Source organism: Carassius auratus, chromosome 20 (genome assembly GCF_003368295.1).
Source record: "Carassius auratus strain Wakin chromosome 20, ASM336829v1, whole genome shotgun sequence".
Taxonomy (NCBI): domain Eukaryota; kingdom Metazoa; phylum Chordata; class Actinopteri; order Cypriniformes; family Cyprinidae; genus Carassius; species Carassius auratus.
In genome coordinates this window covers 14,329,356-14,350,911 of record NC_039262.1, presented here as the reverse complement: position 1 = coordinate 14,350,911, position 21,556 = coordinate 14,329,356, and the positions used below count along the sequence as shown (strand labels likewise).

General features: G+C 39.9%; 1 protein-coding gene across 1 annotated transcript in view; it reads left to right on the top strand.

Annotated features, from left to right (window-relative positions):
* Positions 1 to 177: 177 nt before the first annotated feature.
* mdn1 (midasin AAA ATPase 1) overlaps positions 178 to 21,556 on the top strand; it is a 38,862-nt gene continuing 17,483 nt past the window's right edge. Inside the window, exons 1-44 of the mRNA XM_026195082.1 lie at positions 178 to 273; positions 1,104 to 1,330; positions 1,679 to 1,903; positions 2,013 to 2,120; positions 2,198 to 2,390; positions 2,539 to 2,748; positions 2,864 to 2,995; positions 3,429 to 3,532; positions 3,727 to 3,841; positions 3,923 to 4,098; positions 4,752 to 4,833; positions 4,993 to 5,088; positions 5,209 to 5,321; positions 6,936 to 7,084; positions 7,168 to 7,228; positions 7,327 to 7,538; positions 7,673 to 7,776; positions 7,869 to 8,013; positions 8,563 to 8,659; positions 8,810 to 8,923; positions 9,240 to 9,387; positions 10,344 to 10,451; positions 10,552 to 10,703; positions 11,183 to 11,361; positions 11,749 to 11,957; positions 12,186 to 12,332; positions 12,424 to 12,565; positions 13,148 to 13,282; positions 13,708 to 13,846; positions 14,147 to 14,285; positions 14,415 to 14,545; positions 14,705 to 14,843; positions 14,996 to 15,125; positions 15,332 to 15,589; positions 16,252 to 16,449; positions 16,581 to 16,789; positions 16,908 to 17,030; positions 17,155 to 17,352; positions 17,448 to 17,555; positions 17,656 to 17,844; positions 17,936 to 18,025; positions 18,364 to 18,627; positions 18,713 to 18,977; positions 19,332 to 19,491. Of these exons, the coding sequence (XP_026050867.1) occupies positions 178 to 273; positions 1,104 to 1,330; positions 1,679 to 1,903; positions 2,013 to 2,120; positions 2,198 to 2,390; positions 2,539 to 2,748; positions 2,864 to 2,995; positions 3,429 to 3,532; positions 3,727 to 3,841; positions 3,923 to 4,098; positions 4,752 to 4,833; positions 4,993 to 5,088; positions 5,209 to 5,321; positions 6,936 to 7,084; positions 7,168 to 7,228; positions 7,327 to 7,538; positions 7,673 to 7,776; positions 7,869 to 8,013; positions 8,563 to 8,659; positions 8,810 to 8,923; positions 9,240 to 9,387; positions 10,344 to 10,451; positions 10,552 to 10,703; positions 11,183 to 11,361; positions 11,749 to 11,957; positions 12,186 to 12,332; positions 12,424 to 12,565; positions 13,148 to 13,282; positions 13,708 to 13,846; positions 14,147 to 14,285; positions 14,415 to 14,545; positions 14,705 to 14,843; positions 14,996 to 15,125; positions 15,332 to 15,589; positions 16,252 to 16,449; positions 16,581 to 16,789; positions 16,908 to 17,030; positions 17,155 to 17,352; positions 17,448 to 17,555; positions 17,656 to 17,844; positions 17,936 to 18,025; positions 18,364 to 18,627; positions 18,713 to 18,977; positions 19,332 to 19,491 (6,719 nt within the window). The remainder of the gene's footprint in view (positions 274 to 1,103; positions 1,331 to 1,678; positions 1,904 to 2,012; positions 2,121 to 2,197; positions 2,391 to 2,538; positions 2,749 to 2,863; positions 2,996 to 3,428; positions 3,533 to 3,726; positions 3,842 to 3,922; positions 4,099 to 4,751; positions 4,834 to 4,992; positions 5,089 to 5,208; positions 5,322 to 6,935; positions 7,085 to 7,167; positions 7,229 to 7,326; positions 7,539 to 7,672; positions 7,777 to 7,868; positions 8,014 to 8,562; positions 8,660 to 8,809; positions 8,924 to 9,239; positions 9,388 to 10,343; positions 10,452 to 10,551; positions 10,704 to 11,182; positions 11,362 to 11,748; positions 11,958 to 12,185; positions 12,333 to 12,423; positions 12,566 to 13,147; positions 13,283 to 13,707; positions 13,847 to 14,146; positions 14,286 to 14,414; positions 14,546 to 14,704; positions 14,844 to 14,995; positions 15,126 to 15,331; positions 15,590 to 16,251; positions 16,450 to 16,580; positions 16,790 to 16,907; positions 17,031 to 17,154; positions 17,353 to 17,447; positions 17,556 to 17,655; positions 17,845 to 17,935; positions 18,026 to 18,363; positions 18,628 to 18,712; positions 18,978 to 19,331; positions 19,492 to 21,556) is intronic.

Sequence of the window (21,556 nt, the reverse complement as noted above, 5' to 3'; positions counted from 1 at the left end):
GACTGGGATTTTAATACTGACGGGAACGTGCTCGCTGTGTTGATACAACCTAGACAGCAAAGCGAGTGATGCGTCTTATGGTTCCCATCACGCAGAATACTTGAAATATTAAAGGCTTTAACAGCCGCAGAGGCATCGTCGGACATCCCTAACGTTATATTCACGACAAATGATAGAATGGAAAACCTGGAGTTGAGCCTGACATCTCTAGGTGCGATCTCTAGACATATCGATAAAAGTCACAACGAACTCAGCAAATATCTCACAAAACAGGTAAGACCGCGTGTTCTGAGCACTTTGTAAGACTGTTATAAGAAGCTTTCATCTGTTTAGCACATGCCGAGTACAACGTGTGTGTCACACCACTCTCCCCCACGTTTCTGTAGTACACATGCTGCTCGTTGCTTGTTTATACAGAAGTAATGCTTTAATTCCATTCGTTTTCATGATAACCGTAATTTAAGTGTTCTGTATATTTGTCTATTTGGGAATCCAGTCTTGTTTTGAGCATGAATGGATTATTTTGGACATGTTGTAGTATGGTTTGAAGTTTGGGTTTTGGAAACATGCTAAAACACAACCACGGTTTATAATTTTGACAGATTCACAAGGTACAGTATTATATAAAAAAAAACCACTAATGCAGCCTTGATCAATATTCACTGGTGTGAATATAAACCAGCATATAAAAACCGGTAGGAATATCTTTCATACTTTGGAACCAATCCAAAAGTATCCATATGAGCATTTTCTAATCGGATTCCAACATTAAACACCACAAAAATGACACATGGTTCCAATAGGATTATAATGATTGCTAAAAGTAAGACAAATAATAAAAAAATATAAATAATTAGTGGTAATATTTCAGGATTTGTAAAGGCTTACAACTCGTCCTGTGATCATCACCGTTACATGATTAGTAGACATTATTTCAATAAGAAAAATTGAAATCTAATATCTAAAGATGACTCTATGAATGAACATTAATTACAAAAGTATCATCATCATTATTATTATCTAATTTATTATTATAATCATTATTGTTATCATATTTTATTATTTATTTATTGTTTTGACTGGCATACATTTTTTCCTCATAGATATGGAGTCAGCAGGACAGGCAGTGTATACTAGAATGTCTTGCGCAGCTCCTGTTGGAGAAGGAGTACACCCTCCTCATTTCTCGTCACTTGCGACCACTGATCCTGGACCTTTTGGAGAGGAATGCCGAAAGGATCAAAGGAGACGTCAGACTGAATCATGACCTCCACGAGCGCTTGTGTGTGGCTCTAAGCAAACTTCTCAACATCAGTCCAGATGCTCAGGCGTAAGTAACCATGCAGGATCACATGTAAGATAAATTATAGGTTCTGAAAGTATTGGAAAATCTGGAAATGTCATTTAATTGTAAAATTAACATGGAAAATGGATATTATACATTTGGAAAAGTTATGGAAGCCTCTGTAGTGATTTAAATTATATATATATATATATATATAATTGGCTGGATATTGCATGTGTTTGAATTGATCTGTTTGTAAGCATGTATCTTTTTTTTTAGTCATACATCTGTCAAATCTATTTAGTCATTAGTCGATTCATTAGCAAATCGGTCTGAATTTGAATGAACAAATGTCCAGTATATTATGAACAGATTTGAATGGTTTTCTCACAGGTTTGCAGCGAGGTATTTTAGCAGCTCTCCTCCAGTATTTCAGAGACTCTTCTTCACCAGTGAAGAGGCTGCTTCCATCCAGTATGGGCCCAGACGAATGAAATTACGGGACCTGATGGGGGCCACCCTCCGCTTCCTCCAAAGCGACTGTGAGAAGTTCCGTGTCCTGTGGGACTGGAGTGCCTGTGTTTCACAGCTTCTCACCAGTGACGTCATGGTCAGAAGGTATTGCCAATTTGTAGATCAGAAAAAGCCTCTCAGATGGTCCAGAAAGTATTCAGAATATCCTCGATCTGTATCTTTGCTCAGTTTCTTTTTGTGTGTTTTTTTTAAGCTACACTGCCCAGTGCCTTGCCCTGGTGTCCCACATGACAGATAACCAGAAAATGATATTTTTGAGGAAGGTGCTTTCGAGTGAAGAGATTCTGCATCTGAAAATGAAGTAAGTTTGAATATCTTTTACTTTAAAGTGCCTTTTTTTCACCTTGTTCTAAAAATGATAATCTCATATCTGTGTAGGTCACTCGAGGAGACACAGCTGCTGGAGGTAGAAAAGGCTCTGGTTTTGGCCAATCAGGGCTCAGCAGTATGGCGTAAAGAGAGGGTAAATAAGGTCACCCGCGGTCAGGTGGTGACAGAAGACCTGACACGGAGTGTTACTGTGGTGTGTGGGGTGATTCTACCTAGACGGACCCCTCGACAGGACGAACAGGTATGACAGACAACCAAAAGCAGAATATTAAGACCGATTTAAAAGAACTTTAAACAAAGCCAGTTGACAGTTGTAAGCCAGAACCTCTATAAGTGTGTTATGGGAGAATTTGCATGTATTGAAATGTCACTAAATATGACATTTTCAGACAAGTTTAAGTAATTTAGTGCTGGTGGATTCAACCTGCCAAAATCTTCGGCGACTCGCCATGGCTGTGGCTTCCCAGAAGCCCATTCTTTTGGAAGGGCCAATTGGATGTGGAAAAACTGCTCTTGTTGAATATCTTGCTGCTGTCACTGGGCACATTAAAGCCCCTGACATCCTCAAAGTTCAGCTTGGAGATCAAACCGACAGTAAGGTGAGAGTTGCTTGAATTTTGAACATTTTCATTTAGCTGCTTATTGTTTTACAATATTTTAAGTTTGTCTGCTGTTAAGCACTCACACATATTTCCTGCATTTGTTTTTCTGTAGATGTTGCTGGGTATGTACCGCTGCACAGATATACCTGGAAAGTTTGTGTGGCAGCCAGGGTCCCTGACCCAGGCAGTCTCTAAAGGTTACTGGATTCTGCTGGAGGACATTGATCACGCTCCTTTAGATGTGGTGGGTGGTGAATGCACAAAAACATGGGAAACATAGTCTTTTTTTAGAAATGTTTAGGGAAAATACTTTTTTTGTTACTGATTTGCATTAATTAGAGCTGTTTACGGAGCATTTACAGTAAATTTAATGCTGTTTAAGAAATATAGCACATGTTGTTTTGCTTCTGAATGTGAGAAAGAAACAAATAATGCTTTTATTATGTAATTTATATATATATATATATATATATATATATATATATATATATATATATATATATGTGTGTGTGTGTGTGTGGTCAAATTCTGACTTTGTGAATAGACTGTATGTAAATATATAAATAAGACAATTTATTATTTTGATAAATGGTTTAACTGGTTTGGTTTGCTGTTAAATTGTATGGTTTAGAAGATGAAGCTATATTTAATCATGCTCTTGTTGTTTTTTTCTATAGATATCTGTTCTGCTCCCTCTCATGGAGAACAAGAAATTGACAATTCCAGGACGAGAGGACTGCATTCAGATGGCCCCATCATTCCAGTTTTTTGCCACACGAAGGTAATGTATATATGAAATATTATTGCAATTAAAAAATTGCTATTTTAATGTATTTTGATATAAATGTAATTTATCTTGTGATGCCAAAGCTGAATTTTCAGCAGCCATTACTCCAGTCTTTAATATGCTGATAAGAAATATTCTAAACTAGGTTTTTTACATCAGTTTATTAATGATTCCATCACTATTTTTAGGACGTTTTACAGTGGAGGAGCCTGGCATCGACCGCAGGGTTCACGTGCTGCACTTCTGGACAAATACTGGAGTAAACTGCAGATTGGCAACATGAGCCGAGAGGAACTTAAACAAGTAAGCTATTCCCTAACACTGAAATAGATTGTGTTTAGGTCTTGATAATATCTTTAAATTCAATTTTTTTTTTCTGTTCAGGTCCTAATGAAGAGGTACCCTAACCTGGCAGTGGTGGTGGAGCGTCTTTTGGACATCTACTGCCAGCTAACAGGAGACAGACATCAAATCAGCTCCAGTCCGCAGGGTCCTAGTGCAGCCCACAACACATCAGATGAACACATCACATCACTGGAGGGCAGAAGCCTCTCTCTGAGGTAACGCTTTTAATTAGAATTAGAAGAAAGTCTTCAAAATCATCATTGCATAATTATAAAAACATTGAATAATGATATAAAAAAATTGCATAATGATATAATTTACTGATATAAGTAAAATGTACTACAGGGTTAATTTGTACATTTTATAAATAGTTAAACATCAAGTCAAATTTGTATTTGTGCAGTATCTTTTAAATGCTTGTGGGCATTTACAAATAGCTCTGTATCGAGAAATGATTCCATAGACTTATCAATAAATGATGAGTGTCATTTAAGTCCTCACAATGTAACAAACAGTTCAACTGAAGCAGTGACTCTACAATAAAACCCTTACTCCAGAGTTGTGATGTATCAGTCTGTGTCCATCCATTGTGTAGTTGGGCCTCAGGCTGTTCATCAGCTTTCCACTGGACTCTGCTGCAGTCAATGACACATCGATCTCTGTTCCCACTGTGGAGCCCAGCAGAAACACAGTATGAGATTTGGGCCAGGGCAAATCATTTATATAACTATCTGTGTACAATAGATACCACACACTGACGCAGAGTGTCATCAATATCTTGTAGAGGGTTTTTCTTTTTTTCTATAGGCCTACATATTTAAAGCAACAGTTCTCCAAAAGTGTTTTTTTTTTATTTATTTTTATACAGGGACTTGCTGAAATGGTGTGAGAGAATCTTCTTAAATTTTGACAACTCTTGTGCTTCCACAGCACAAAATGTGTTTCTAGAGGTGAGTGGCTACCAAGCACTCTGTCACATTCATTTTTGGGGTTTTTGCTTGTTGGATCACATTATAGTGTTCACCATTAAATGCTGAAGACACAAGAACACTAATACTGAGAAATCCTGTGTTGTTATAAGATAAATGTTTTTGTTGCTTTACCTTCAGGCTCTGGACTGCTTCACTGCAATGCTCTCCAAATCTGAGAGCAGACTCAAGATGGCAGAGATCATTGGCAGCAAACTCAACATATCCAGAGAGAAGGTATGTGTTATCTGGTCAGAAAGTGTGCAATATTACAGTAATGGCTGTAAAGCACCCTCTTATATATCTCCATAATATAGAGATAAAGCCTGCTCTAATACTGTCAATGTGCTATTTCAGGCCCAGCACTTCTGCCAGATGTACCTGCCTGCCATCAGTGTGACAGAGCTGGAGGTGACGGTGGGCCGTGCCATGTTACTCCGCAAGCAGAGCGACGCAGTGTGGCTGAGCTTGTGAGATTTCTTCATCAGAGTATAGCCTTACCATCTCCATTCGTCTGTCTCGCTCTCTCTCTGACTGGCTTTTCCCCTTTCAATCTACTATGTTACAAATTGTTTAACTGTGGCAACACTGACCGCTGTGTGGACGGCACCCTGCTGAGAAATTGAGTCTGTGTGGGATTGATTGGTAACTGTGCTGTTTAAGACAGGAATTCAACAGCTTTGAGCACAACAGAGGAAAATATAGCAGGATTCCTTTATTAGTCGTCAGGCATACACTGAGTACTGGAAGAGAGCTTACATGTATATTAATGCATTTAGCAGATGATTTTATCCATATTGACAAAATAAGATAAAAGGTGTTTAGAAGAAGTAACCGTATTTAGAATATACAAGTGCAGGTTTATTAGACAACTAGATTAGGAAGCAAGAGGAAAAATGCAGAGAACAAAAATGAAGAAGTTTAGATGAAAGTTGGCAGCATTTTCACCAGGAGAGGAGCAGAAAGGGGCAAGGTTTTGGAGATGATTTTGTGCCTCGTTGTGGAGGAACAACAAGGCGTTGTTTGTTCAGTGACCTTAGCTGGTGGGAGGGAGTGAACACTAATCGTTCCAGAGGAATCTCTGTGCTGTAGAATTTTTTAAAAACCAGTCAGACATAGCAATGTTAGCTAAAACGTAAACTATAAAAAATGTTTGGTAATGCTTTAGTATAGGGACCAGTTCACACTCTTAACTAGTTGCTTATTATTAGCATCCCTATTATAAACATATGGGTTTATTAGTATTTAAAAAGCACATTGTGCATTACCATATTCGACATCCATAATCCTTCCCAATAGCTAAACTTAACAACTTACTAGCTATTAATAAGCAGCAAATAATGAGTTTATTGAAGCTAAAGTTAATTGTTTGTTTATGTGTGTTCAAATGTTTTTATTAATTGAATTAAAACTTAAAAAAAATGAATATTCAATTTATTGATTTAATAATTCAACATGGACAAATTACTAGAAATATTTAAAGAGGTTTATTTAATTCATGTTTTTAATGTAGTTTAATAAAACAATACATTTAAAAAATATTTTTTAAATGTATTAATAGACAAATTGAAAACTGTTTAGTTAATTCATATTTTAAAACATGGATTAATAATAAAAAGTTCATAAATATTTAGAAATTCGCTTTTTAAAAATGCAATTGGCAAACACTTTTCACTCAATTTGCAAATTGCTTTTCTTTGTCCTTTTGCCAAATGCTTTTCTGTGTCTATTTGTCGATCGAATTAAAAAGTTTCATTGGACACTACACACGTGGGAGCAACCAATCAATTTTCACCTCAATTTGAAGAGCCAACCCAATTTGGTCCTCCATTCTCAAATACATTAATTAAATCAAATTAAAATGCAAACAAAACTTGAATGAAAATGAGAAATGTTGCCTTAGCCGCTAACTGAAATAAGTTGAACTAAAAAATAAGTTTGTTAAAGTACTAAAAACCAACATGAATAAAATGAAAATGAAAATTGGAAATATACAAATAAAACTGGTTCTAAATTTGAATAAATACTATAATAGCATATAAACAATATTGAAGCCTTTATAATTTATGTGTATTGACCCGCAGAGGCAGACAAACATTTGCCACCACACGGCCGTCCTCTGTACTTTTGGAGCAGCTCTCAGTGTGTGTCACTAAAGGGGAACCTGTCCTGTTGGTCGGGGAGACGGGCACAGGAAAGACCTCTACTGTACAGTACCTGGCAGAAATGACAGGTAACACATCTGAACTAAACTAAGCCAGTAGGTTTAACACAGTGCATCATTGTTAACCTCCTGCCCTGTTGTACTGCCCACAGGACACAAACTCCGAGTGGTCAACATGAACCAACAGAGTGACACTGCTGACCTATTAGGAGGGTGAGTAGACAAGTGACAGGAAATATGGACAGTAACAATGTGGTAGAAGCTCTCTGGGAAGTGCGAACATTTTTTTTGCTTTGCTTTGATGATTGAAGGTACAAACCAGTGGACCAAAAGCTTATCCTTTTGCCCCTCCGGGAAGCATTTGAGGACCTCTTTTCCCAGACATACTCTCGGAAACAGAACCTGACCTTCCTGGGTCACGTCCAGACCTGTTTCAGAGGCAAACGCTGGCAGGACCTCCTGAAGCTCATGGACCATGTCTGCAAATCAGCACTAACCAAGGAACTACACGATAAACCCAATGGTAATTCTAAAGGTTCAAATCAATTACATCAGTCATAATTTCTGTTGTTTCTAAATTCTTTTTGTAAAAAAGAAAACAAGGATTTGAGAGAGTTTTTCAGTCATCTTTTTCTTTTTTTGGTGTTTTTCTCATAGCCGCCTTGCTGCAGGAGCAGTGGGAGGCTTTGGCTCTCAAACTCAGTCAGACGCAGGAACAGATTCGGGCCTGTGAATCCGCTTTGGTCTTTGCGTTTGTGGAGGTAATTGTCTCTCCTCTAACCTCCTGTCTAAATCTCTTCTTTCTCCTGTTATCTCCTGAATGAATATTGTGGCTGTCTGTGTATCCGCACAGGGGACTTTAGCCCAGGCTGTGAAGAAAGGCCAATGGATCCTGCTGGATGAGATTAATCTGGCTGCTGCAGAGACGCTGGAGTGTCTGAGTGGATTGCTGGAGGGCAGCGCTGGGTCACTGGTGCTACTGGATAGAGGCGACACTGGTGAGTCCCTAACAAATTGGTATAGTGGGTAAATATGTGCCTTTGTAGTACTTTGCCTTTCCCTTATGCTACTTCTGTAGGCTGACTGTAGACACTTTGGATCAAATAGATTATGAGATGAAACCGCTTGTCACTGATTGGGAAACAGTCTACTGTAGTTTATTGGCTCAAAAACAGTTGTATACTACTGTTCAAAAGTTTGGGGTTGATATGATTTTTTTTATGTTTTTGAAAGACAGTAATATTTTGAAAATATTTTCAATTTAAGCTGAATTTTCAGAAGCTATTACTTCCTTGTCACATGATTCTTCAGAAACCATTCTTATATGATGATTTGGTGCTCAAGAAACATTTATTAATGCTTTTGTAGAAACCATGATGATTTTTTTTTCAGGGTACTTTGAAGAATTGACAGTTCAAAAGAACAGAAAGTGTTCTTGATGCTTAATTGTTGTCCTTTACCAAAAGTGTTGTTGTTGATTAGTGGTTTAGAAATGTTTGATTTAATTCAGAGGTAATTGAATGTTTTCATGGTGTCTTTCGGTGTAGAGCCTCTGGTTCGTCACCCAGACTTCCGCCTGTTTGCCTGCATGAACCCAGCCACTGATGTAGGCAAGAGGAACCTGCCACTGGGCATTAGAAACCGGTGAGAGGGGCTCGGACTCCTAATGAATATCTAGCATATTTGTCTGAAGATAAAATACACTGAAATGTATACATTCTTAAGCATTCAAATATTTTCTGAGAACACCGTATGTGCTTATATGAAGTTAATGTAATTGTGTTTATGTATCAGATTTACAGAGTTGTATGTGGAGGAGCTGGAGAGTGAAAGTGATTTACGAATCCTCGTCTCTGACTATCTCAAGGGCCTTAACCTGACCAGAGGCATCATCCATGGAATCATCAGGTTTGTTCATGGGTCTTTAATAGGTCTCCATTGCCATCAATAGAACAGCAAACTGACTTTCCTCATTAAAACACAATTTTTTGCAGTTTGATATATAGAAGACTAATGGTAGCCAATAGCACAACAATTATAAAACAAATAATGATAATATTAAGGTAGTTTAAAATTTTAGGGATTTACTTATCAAATATGGTTTTTATCCCAAGAATTGTAAAATACACAACATATAGAATTCATCCCTTTAGTTAGGTGCTATACTAAAAGACACTTGTGAGTGATGTTTCTTTAAACAGAATCTTCCCTGCTTTTCCCTCAGTTTTTATTTAGCTGTTCGTAAGGAGGCTAACACTCGGCTAGTGGACGGTACGGGTCACAAGCCTCACTACAGCTTGCGTACACTTTGCAGAGCTCTGAAATATGTGGCCTCTGATCCCTGCTACAACATCCAACGCTCCCTCTATGAGGTAATGTATTTGTCCTCCTCATCGTTCATATCTCAGAAGTCTGACACCTAGTGAGTTGTGTTATGTTACAGTAAATGTCTGTTACATGTTGCTATATTGAAATAAGATGTTTCTTATTTCAAGTAAATAAGTAAAGACCAAGCAGCAACCTCCCACTCTCTCTCTTGAAACTAATATGGAAGTGACTTAAACTGTAATTCGTCAACTGGCCGCTAGAGGTTGGATGCAAAAGGGAGTCAATCCCATAGACTCCCCATGTTAAAATGGCCAACTTTACAGCAGAAGAAAACGTTTACAGCCTGGTTCAAAAAAATATTTTGGACTATATAGTTAATTTTGCCCTTCATGACAACTATGAGGGTGGTGAATTAAACTTATCTGTTTAAATTATATAAAACCTTAAAGTTCTGCATAATTAAAGGTGAGGCCACTTGATTGACAGGGTGATTGCCGCTGGTGTCACCACAGTCTAGCTAGGTGGGTGTGGCTTCAGCAACCAGCTCCCACCTTTTTGCCCATTTTCGATTATCCGTGAGTGACCTGCTGTGTCACGCTGCCAAGATGGTGACGGCCGGCTCCGCCTACTTTTGGCTTCATAAATGCTCTTCTGAAGCCTATGGGTGATGTCACAGACACTACATCCATGTTTCTATACAGTCTAATGTAAAGACACATGAACTTGACTTTGCCTGGGTATGGATGTTTTACCTTGGTTTACCTAGGTTGTTTAAAGCTTAAATACTTCATTAGTTCTGTTCACCATTGACCAGCTTCATTTATTTTAGTTAGTGCACCAAGTTTTATGCCAATCATATGACAAAATGCTCTGTATTTGTTTTTTTTTTTTGGGCATAAACAGTAGACATTTAAATAAAGAAGTGTGTCGTGTGCATTGTGTAAAAGAAATAAAAACACCATGTAAAGTATATTCACGTGGAGGTTAATATCTTCTACAGGGTTTCTGTCTGAGTTTTCTCACTCAGCTGGATCGCAGCTCTCACCCTGTTGTGCAGAAACTGGTGTGTCAGTACATACTAGGAGGAAATGTGAAGTGTCTAAAACAGGTAATCATCTCAGAGCTACTTTTATCCATGCTAATATTTGTTTAAAGGGATAGACTCTAGATGTTCTTTGTGTGAAAATGGTCCTGTGCTCTCTCTTCAGCCAATCCCAAAGCCAAAGGACCGTGTGTGCATGCAGATAGAGGACTACTGGCTGATGCGGGGTGACATGGAGCCTACTGTAGACTCCAGTTACATCCTCACACCCTCCGTCAAGCTCAACCTGAAAGACCTGGCACGGGTAGTGTCTGCCGGGTAGGAAAACCCACCCCAGATATGTCCCCTGTGACTTTCCGTAGATCAATCTCACCGTCGATACATATTACATACACAGCAGCTCTCTGTTCATCTGTGGGAGGATTTGATTCACTTTTAGTTCTTTGGGTAGTAATCATAGTAACTGATTGATTTGTTTTTCTATCTTGGTGCCATTTGTCTGGGACAGTTCAGACCTAGTGAACAGTTGATTTATATATCTGTATAGAGCTGACTTCAGGACCCTTTTCACATCAGATCTCATAATCTTCAAATACACTTTTTCTGTACCTTTCTGGGAGAAACCCCACACTTCTATATCTCTATATTGCTCATAATTATATATATATATATATATATATATACACACACACACACACACACACACACACACTGTAAATTCATTACATACTAGGAATAATTTTCCACCAATTTCTTCTATACATTGTCTTTCCTCTTTGTGTTGTTTTGGTGATTAGCATCCACCCAGTGCTCATTCAGGGGGAAACGTCTGTAGGAAAGACGAGTCTGATAAAATGGCTTTCAGCTGCCACAGGAAACCAGTGTGTGCGGATCAATAACCATGAGCACACAGATATCCAGGAGTACATCGGCTGCTACTCCTCTGATGAGCATGGCAAACTTGTCTTCAAAGAAGGTACATAACCTTTGGAGCACACATTATAATGAAATGCACAAGTATGTGAATCTGTTATGCTTACATTACAATTCCATTGAAAGAGAATTTTTGAATGTAAATATTATGTAAATTCATTAAAATGGTACGAACTGCATGTTGTTATAGGCCAGGCTTAAAATGCAACACTCAGGGGGTCCTGGCTTTATCCATCTACACACAAAGGGGGCTGAAACAATTAAATACCCTTGACTTATGCTAAAGATATTAATACATTTTAAGTATTCACTGACATATCAGATGGTAAATTAGATCGTTGTCTCTCTTCATGTATAGTTCAGTGTTCGATTAACCTTATGTTTTATGTCATGTTTTCATGTAAACAACATATGTTTCTTTCCCCTGAAGGTGTTCTGATCGATGCCATGAGGAAAGGTTATTGGATCATCCTAGATGAATTAAACCTTGCCCCCACTGATGTCCTCGAGGCCCTGAATAGATTGCTGGATGATAACCGGGAGCTCTTCATCGCCGAGACACAGGAAGTGGTCAAAGCCCACCCTAGATTCATGCTCTTTGCCACTCAGAATCCTCCTGGACTTTACGGGGGCAGAAAGGTCTCTTCAATAAATTTAAAAAAATGACCAGTTTGTCAGGCAGCCTTGTTTTCTTGATCGTTTGTGAACTGTAATCTGCAACAGTAATGCGGTAACTGATTGGGAGGTGCTGATGCATTGGTTCTGATGTTACTGCTCAGGACAGGCTCAAGAATTTTAATGCACTTAATTATTCTATCTTAATATCCTATCAAGGTCTGACCCATTTTGTCTTTCATTCTTATATAGGTTCTGTCCCGAGCGTTTAGGAACCGTTTCGTGGAGCTGCATTTTGATGAGCTGCCCAGTGTAGAGCTTGAGAACATTCTCCATCAGCGCTGCAGTTTGCCCCCATCCTACTGCTCCAAACTCATCAAAGTCATGCAGAACTTGCAGGTGCGCATCTCATTTTGTTGCATCAGTTTATAAGAATCTATTTTGAGAAGTTCACGAATATGTTTTTTGATATGGTGATTATTTTTATCAGTCCTTGCGTAGAGGATCCAGTGTGTTTGCTGGGAAACATGGGTACATTACCCTAAGAGACCTGTTCCGCTGGGCTGAACGCTATAGGCTGGAAGAGCAGAATGACACCTCACGTGATTGGCTACAACATTTGGCTGATGACGGTAAAATCAATGACAAACTTTTGGAGTAAAAAAAAAATATATATATGTCCACTACAGTTCAAAGGTTTGGTATCTGTAAGATATTTTAAATGTTTATCTTGTGTCTGTTATGTGCACGAAGGTTGCATTTATTTAGTAGTAAAACAGTAATATTGTGAAATAATTATATTACAGTTAAAAATTATAAAAAGAAAAAAAAGAAATTTATTCCTGTGATGGCAAAGCTGAATTTTCAGCAGCCATTGATCCTTCAGAAATCAATTTAATATGCTCATTTAATACTCAAGAAATGGTTCTTCTTGTTATTGATTGTGGTGATTGTTTTCTGGAAACCGTGATACTTTTTTTTTAGGATTCAGTTCAAAACACCAGCATTTATCTGAAGTAGAAATCTTTGGTAACAATGTAAAAGACTTTACTGTTACTTTTAGTGCTTTTTATTATTTAAATAAAAATGACTTTAATTAGTGCCTCCTTGCTGAATGAAAGGAATTGATCAATGAATCAGTGATGTTTTACTGATCCCAAAACTTTGATGTAATATTTGAAAATTATTGCAATAATCATGGTGTTCACTCACAGGCTACATGCTGTTGGCTGGCCGTGTCAGAAAGCCAGAGGAAGCACTGACCATCCAGAACATTTTGGAGAAGCACTTTAAAAGGACTGTGAACTTAGATGCTCTTTTCTCTGAAGCTCAGGTCACCTCTCAGTTCAGTGAGTTTTTGCGCACAAACACAGAGGCACACCGAATTCTGACATCAGGTCGATGACTTTCAATTACTAATGTTGTTCTCCCTGGTTGTTCCATTGCATTATCACATCAACAAATACCAGTAGCACTGCACAGATTAATGACAGTCCCTTAATAAGGCATCTTAGCCACCTCCACAACCTGCGTGTTCCTTATATGATGCAGGTATTTAGTGTGAGTTTACCGATTGTATCTTGTGATGTTTATTTCCATCTATACAGATGATTTAACATAGCAAAATAGTTTCAATGAAAGGTTAAATTCTTGATTCTGATGCTTACCTAAAGATCAGTCTGATTAGCTCACTTTATTACTAATGGCCAGATTGATTGTTTTGGCTGGCTCAGTTTTGTATATTGACGGTTGTTGATGGCTTGGCACTTGGCAGGCCCTTTTGTGGACAGCATTGCGGGTGTCCCTGAAGAGTTCGGTCATGTGGTGTGGACCCAGGGCATGAGGAGACTGGCTGTGCTAGTGGGACGAGCGCTTCATTTTGGAGAGTCTGTCCTGCTTGTTGGGGACACGGGGTAAGCTGTAATACAGTCCCTATTTGAACCTCAGTGAGAGGGTTTGAAAATCTGATCAGTTCCCTTTGACACATCTTAAAAGTAACAAAATGTAATTTATCATATTAACAGTGAGTTTTTTTTTTTTTTTTTTTAAATATTGTTTTAAATGTCGGGGGCCTTAAAGTTGAGAATTACTGCTCTAATACCAATTGAAAATGTCAACACAGGAAACTAAATTTGCCTTTAAAACTTTTAGTAGCTTAATTTATCAGATAAAAGAAGCTGAAATGGATTAAAAGTTCCTCCCCTTTACTCCAGCTGTGGTAAAACCACCATCTGCCAGCTGTTTGCTGCATTAGTTGGTCAGAAGTTCTTCTCTGTGAACTGTCACTTGCATATGGAGACGTCTGACTTTCTGGGTGGCCTGCGACCTGTCCGTCACACGGGAACCCAACAGGTAATATTCATATTTCTTAAGATTGAGTTTACAAAACTCTCATTGCCACTCCTATAATCAGACCGCCACCAGCTTATAGCTTATTCATCACTGCTGGTTTTGATTTGACATGAATGTATTATGTTTCAGGCTGATGCGGAGGACGGCCGTCTGTTTGAATGGCATGATGGACCACTGGTGCTGGCGATGAAACAGGACGGTGTGTTTCTAATGGATGAGATCTCGCTGGCAGATGACTCTGTGCTGGAGAGACTCAACAGGTGTGAATTTAAACTCTGTCTTCTCACACTGACAGCTTATTAACAGTGTTTACATTTTACTCAAAAGTTTTCAATTCGGGTTTGTTTGGAAAATTTTGTACATCATCAATATTGGCACATCTCTTGTTGAAAGTGAGTATGTGACTGTGTTCTGTGCAGCGTGTTGGAGACTGAAAAATCATTGGTGCTGGCAGAGAAAGGCAGCGGAGATGATGATGATGTTGAGCTGATCATTGCCGGGAAGAAGTTCCGGCTTGTCTCTACCATGAACCCCGGGGGTGATTTTGGAAAGAAAGAGGTCAGTACATGGAAAATTAGCATGGCTAAGTAACATTATGTTGAGGTTTTTTAATATTCTCTGAAGATTAATATTAATAGTAAAATAGGTGGATTGTGTTTGCGTGGATGAAACAAGCAACCAGTGGCACTGATGTGTTTGCATATGTACAGCTGTCTCCAGCACTCAGGAACAGGTTCACAGAGATTTGGTGCCCCCAGAGCAACAGTCGTAATGATCTAATGCAGATCATCCAACACAATCTAAGGCCTGGACTCTCTCTGGACCAGCATGACCACCAAGGTGAGTCATTCTGCACAGAGCAATCACTTCTAAAAAGCCTCATTTCACACCCTTTGAAGTACTTGAATCTGATTTGCCGATAGCTGGATTCTACAGTCAGTAGCTTTGTATGATTACCACTAGACTACATGTAATAGATGTTTGTTGTCCTTGGCCAGTCAGTCTCCTGCTCTGTTTTAGTCTCATCATTGCTCTTCCCATCTCAGGTAAAGACATAGCAGAGCTCATGCTGGACTTCATCGACTGGCTGACCAATCAGGAGTTTGGCCGGCGGTGTATTCTAAGCGTGCGAGACATTCTGTCATGGGTGAACTTCATGAACACCGTATGTGAGCGGGACGAGGACGGCTTCATGACCATGGGGGAGCTGGAGGAGGAGGAGCCCGAATGGGACCTGCGATTGGACACCGTAACAGCCTTTATTCATGCTGCGTGCCTTGTGTATGTGGACGGAATCGGCTCAGGTGGGTGAAAAGCGAGTGCAAACTGCATTTATCATGTTTTGGTACCCATTTACCCCCAAAATGAGTCAGATACACCAGCATTTCTGGGATCAATAAGATATTTTTAATGAAGTCTCCTAAGCTTAAAAGGCTGCATTTATTTGATCAAAATACAGTAAAAACAGTCATATTGTGAGACATTATTACAATTTAAACTTTATTAAAAATATATATAATGCAGTTTATTCCTGTTGTTGCAAAGCTGAATTTCAACAGCTGTAAATAGTCTTAACATGATCTTTCAGAAATCATTTTGATATGCTGATTGTGTGCTGAAAAAACGATATTGAAAAATATTGTGCTGCTTTAATATTTTTGTCGAAAACATACTTTTTTCCGTTTTTAGGATTCTATTATAAATGGAAAGTCAAAAAATGAAATTTTGTGAAATAGAAACTTTTGTTACATAATAAATGTTGGTATTGTGCATGTATTTTGCTCAGTTTAATGCATGCTTAATTATTAAGTATTAATAAAAAAAAATGGAAATCCTACTTACCCCAAACCTTTCAACAGTACTTAGATTTTTTTCCTTTTACAGAACAAATATCCCTTAACCATGCTACTTAAGAAATATAAATCCTTCTTAATGACCTCATTATTATAATTTTTTATGGTACCAGGAACCACAGTGTCGGCAGCAGAGAATGCCCTGGTGGCACGGAAATTGAGTATGGAATACCTGGAGAAGAGACTGAGCAGAATTACAGAGCTAGATGAGGAGATGAGGGATGCGCTCCGAGTCTACGACACTAATGTCCCCCGAGAGCCCCAGTGGGGTGAAGACTTCTTCGGCATTGACCCCTTCTACATCGCTGCAGGTGAGGAATCTATTAACATGTAAAAGTTAATATATGTAAGCTGGGTGTTGTTAGCAGTTATTGTTATCAAATGGTTCCCCATGTGGTACTTTCAGATTCTGTTTGCTACATATAGTCTGATCCACCCACAGGTTCTGAGAGTGAGGGCAGGAGTCTGTCGCACTACGCTTTGAGTGCGGGCACCACTGCAGTGAATGCTCAGAGGATATTACGGGCACTGAAGCTTCAAAGACCCATACTTCTGGAGGGCTCACCTGGAGTGGGCAAAACCAGCCTGGTCGCTGCCCTTGCCAAGGCCTCTGGGAACCATCTTGTCAGGATCAACCTGTCTGAACAAACTGTATGTCAGTTTTTCTTCAGCATTGCTTTGTTGAACTCAATCTAAACTCTACCAATGCAATGACAACCATTTTTGACCGGTATTTTTAATTTATCGTGCTGTTTTGTCCTCTGTGCAGGATGTTACGGATCTCTTTGGGACAGACCTGCCAGTGGAAGGTGGGAAAGGAGGAGAGTTTGCGTGGCGGGACGGTCCTCTCCTTGCTGGGCTGAAGGCTGGACATTGGATCGTCCTAGATGAGGTAAAAATGAATGGAAATGTGTTTCGGTCTTATTTTTTATAAAGAATTGATAACTCTGAAATATCTCTTTATTTTAGTTGAGTAGCTTTAATGATTGTTGTTTTTCTTCCTCTTATCTCTCCAGCTGAATCTGGCCTCTCAGTCAGTGCTGGAAGGTCTGAACGCTTGCTTTGACCATCGTGCTGAGATCTACATCCCTGAGCTGGGCATGCGCTTCCACGTTCAGCATGGGAAGACCAAGATATTTGGCTGCCAAAACCCTTTCACACAGGGAGGAGGACGCAAAGGCCTTCCCAAGTCCTTCCTAAACAGATTCACGCAGGTAAGATTGAATCATTTTCTGTATGTTTTCTGAAAAAAAAAAAATACACATTTGATTGAGGATATGGATCTGCGTTGTGTATTTTCCTTATTCAGGTTTATGTGGATGCACTAACCAATGAAGACATGCAGTTCATTGGTGACTCCATCTTTCCTAACATTGACAATGCGATCATTTCAAAAATGGTGCAGTTTAGTAGCCGGGTAAGTGGGCGATGCTTAACTTCACTGTCAGGTGTTTTTCTGTTGCTCAAGCTCTTTTATTTGACACCTCTCCATATATCGTGATTTCCTGTTTCCTAAGCTTGTCCAAGAAGTGACAGTTGAAAGGAAATGGGGCCAGATCGGAGGACCATGGGAGTTTAATCTCCGTGACCTGTTCCGTTGGTGCCAGCTTATGCAGACCGACCAATCACCAGGCTTCTTCAACCCTGGCCAGCATGTTGGGCTTGTGTACGCTGACCGCATGAGGACCGAGGCAGACAAGGCCCAGGTAACAATGCTAATTTAATTACCATTTATCTCTCATAACCTGGAGATATGAAGATAAAGCCGTTGATCACTAATACGTGTTCTATCCTCAGGTGTTAGCAGTGTTTAGGAAGGTGTTTGGAGAAGACTTTGAACCTTATATGGGCTCCAGACAGTTCCATATCACCCCTTTGAACTTACAGGTTGGTCAGAATAATATAATATAATTGGTTAGTATAATATAATTTTAGATTTTATTGGTTTTTAATCTTGTGTGAATATATATATATATATATATATATATATATATATATATATGTATGTATATATATATATATATATATATATATATATGTATATGTATGTGTAACAAAATATTGTAAATGATATTATATCATATTTTAATAGTTTTAATCCTTATTTTTAATTTTAATCCTTAATCTGTACTCTATAATAAATTGTATGTATAATAAAAGTCTTTAACATGAATAAACATTGGTGTTTGATCATATTTCTTCCTCTGTTTCACACACACATACAGTTGGGTTACTCAGTCCTGCAGCGTAGTGGAGGGGCACCTATTGCTCTGGATCCTCCTTTGTCGATTACCCATCATTCTTTGCACCCTCTGGAAGCCCTGATGAAGTGTGTGGAGATGGGGTGGATGGTCATACTGGTGGGTCCCACTGCGAGTGGAAAGAGCAGTCTAGTGCATCTGCTTGCGCTGTTAACAGGACACAGACTGAGGGTCATGGCCATGAACAGCGCCATGGACACAACGGAGCTGCTGGGTGGTTTTGAGCAGGTCACTTGGAAATGACAAGTTGCATATTTCATTTATTTAGTTTGGTGGGATTATTGGGATTGTGATAACTTGTGATTGTTTTTAGGTGGACATCATACGGCCATGGCAGCAGGTCTTGGAGAGCATGGACTATGTGGTGGCCATGGTGACCAGACGAGGTCTGATGTCATTGGACGGGGCGGTGCAGGACACTGAGTTTCTGTTGAGCACGTGGAGCACTTTCCGCCGCTGGCTGAGAGAGGAGGGTCTGGATACCACAGAGGGCATGGTCACGTTTGAGGCTTTAAACAAACTGGAGGTCATCATTGTTCTGCTGCACAAACTCAACACTAAACTCAAGGTCTTAACAGGTAAGACACTGCACTACAGCAGACAGTATTTGTCTTCTGTATGCTTTTCAACTTAACCAATTGGTTTTCTGAGACATTTGGATTTGAATTTGAGGAAGATTGAGTTGGGAGAATGAGAATGGGTTGAAATTTTTTTTTTTTTTTTACATATTTATTTTTAGTATATTAAGTAATACATGTTATAATATATATATATATATATATATATATATATATATATATATATATATATATATATATATATATTATGACGGTTAATTAAAATAAGATAAAATAAATCCTTACTTTTTTTTTTTAGCCTTGTTTAAATTTTGAGTGTTTGAGTGTCATAAAATCTCTGATTGTCTCCTGCAGACATGTCAAAGCTGCAGATGGACTTCACTCTACTGAAGGAGCGGTTGGCCCAAATGCAGGACGGCTGGACTCATGGGGGCTTTGAGTGGCTGGATGGGATGTTAGTTCAGGCGCTGCAGGCTGGAGACTGGTTGCTCATGGACAATGTCAACTTCTGCAGGTCAGATGATTGTAAAAAAGTAATAATGACTTGTAGTCAAGTCTGTGTTTTAATGAATTGGTTGAGTAAATGATTCAGTGACACATTTATAACACAAAAAGTCACTGACCTCTAGACACTGCTATAACGATGGGTTACTTAACGTAATCCCAGGTTCTTTGATAACAGAGTGAGGTGTTTCACTATGGGAATCGCTTTGGGCGTGACCAACTACGGAAGCTCCTATGCCACCACGTCTGTCTTTGACAGACAGGTCGACCTGAGATCAGGCTCCGCCCCCACCTATATTACTCAGGTCGACCCCTACGAAGTCATTAAGAGAGATTTCTTCCCGTTCCTATGCAAGGAGGGAAGTGTTGGTGAAACACCTCACTCTGTTATCAAAGAACCTGGGATTACGTTAAGTAACCCATCATTCTTTTTCTAACTTCGCTCGGTGTTTCACTATGGGAGATATAGACCACTCCCGGATTGCAACATACGCTATACCAATCATATGGGACTTGACGTGCTGACTCCTAACACTGCATGAGCTAAGGATGGCTCAGACACGTTCAGTCTATAAAATCGCACAAAAGTGTGCGGTGTGGCCCAGCTTGCTGCAGCACAGATCTCCTGGACCGAAACACCTCTGAGTAAGGCCCATGATGTCGCCATGCCCCTAGTTGAGTGGGCCCTTAAGCCCTCGGGAGGTTGGGAACCTCTGCATGCTTATGCTAAGGAAATAGCTTCTACAATCCAGTGGGACAGTCGCTGACGTGACAATGGCTTCCCCTTGTGAGGAGTAGCCCATGACACGAACAGTTGGTCATTTTTCCTGAAACCTGCTGTCCTTTCTACGTACACACGAAGTGCTCGTACAGGACACAAGGCATTCAACCTCCCCTCCTCTGGAGAAGAGAACGGAGGAGGGTGAAAAGCTGCAAGATCTGTAGTTTGACATCTATATGACGAATCCACTACTTTAGGTACGAAAGCCGGGTTAGGGCGAAAGGAAACCCTTGTAAACCCTGCAGAAAACTGCAGACAAGATGGGCTAACCGACAGTGCCTGTAAGTCACTCACCCTCTTAGCTGACACCAGCGCTAACAGTAGTGCTGTCTTGAGCGAGAGAAACTTTAACCCTATAGCTTCCAATGGCTCAAAAGGGTGTTGAGAAAGGGCCTCTAAGACTGTAGACAAATCCCACAATGGGACCATTCGCCTGGCCCCTGGCCTCTTACGTCGTGCCCCCTTCATAAATCGACTTATTAAAGGGTGCTGACCTGCTGTCTTGTCACCAAAACCCACATGACAAGCAGATATAGCCGCTAAGTATACCTTTATTGTAGAAAAAGCTTTCCCTTTATCTAGCAGATCCTGCAGGAAACATAAAATGTCCCTCACTGAACATTGAAAAGGGACAATATGAATCCGTCCACACCATTCATCAAAGACTCGCCACTTATTACTATACAGTGAATGAGTGGAAGAGGCTCTTGCACTCTGTATAGTGTGTATGACCGATGGGGGCAGACCTGCTGCACTTAAATTCCACCTTTCACGGGCCAGGCCCAGAGAGCTATCCTGTCTGGGTGAGGATGGTAGATTTCCCCCCCCCCCGCTTGTGACAGGAGGTCCCTCCGGGGAGGGAGGGGCCACGGCTGACCCGACAGTAGTTGAACAATCTCGGCCACCCCAGGTCTGGAAGGCCAACGTGGGGCTATCAGTATCAGCGACAATCCCATTTCCGTCACCCTGACTAGAGTGGGTGAAATCAGGCTCAGAGGGGGAAATGCATACAGCAGGACATTTGGCCATTGGTGGGCTAAAGCATCCACACCCAATGGTGCATTTCCGTCTGCCAGAGAGAAGTACAGAGGACATTGGGCGTTTTCCTGCGAGGCGAAGAGATCTACGACCGCCTGGCCGTATCTCTGCCATATCTGCTTCACCACCTGGGGATGAAGCTTCCACTCTCCGTACAGGGGATTTCCTCTGGACAACAAGTCTGCCCCCCTGTTCAATATCCCTGGAACATGGGTTGCCCTGATGGATAAAAGACTTATGTCGCACCACACAATCA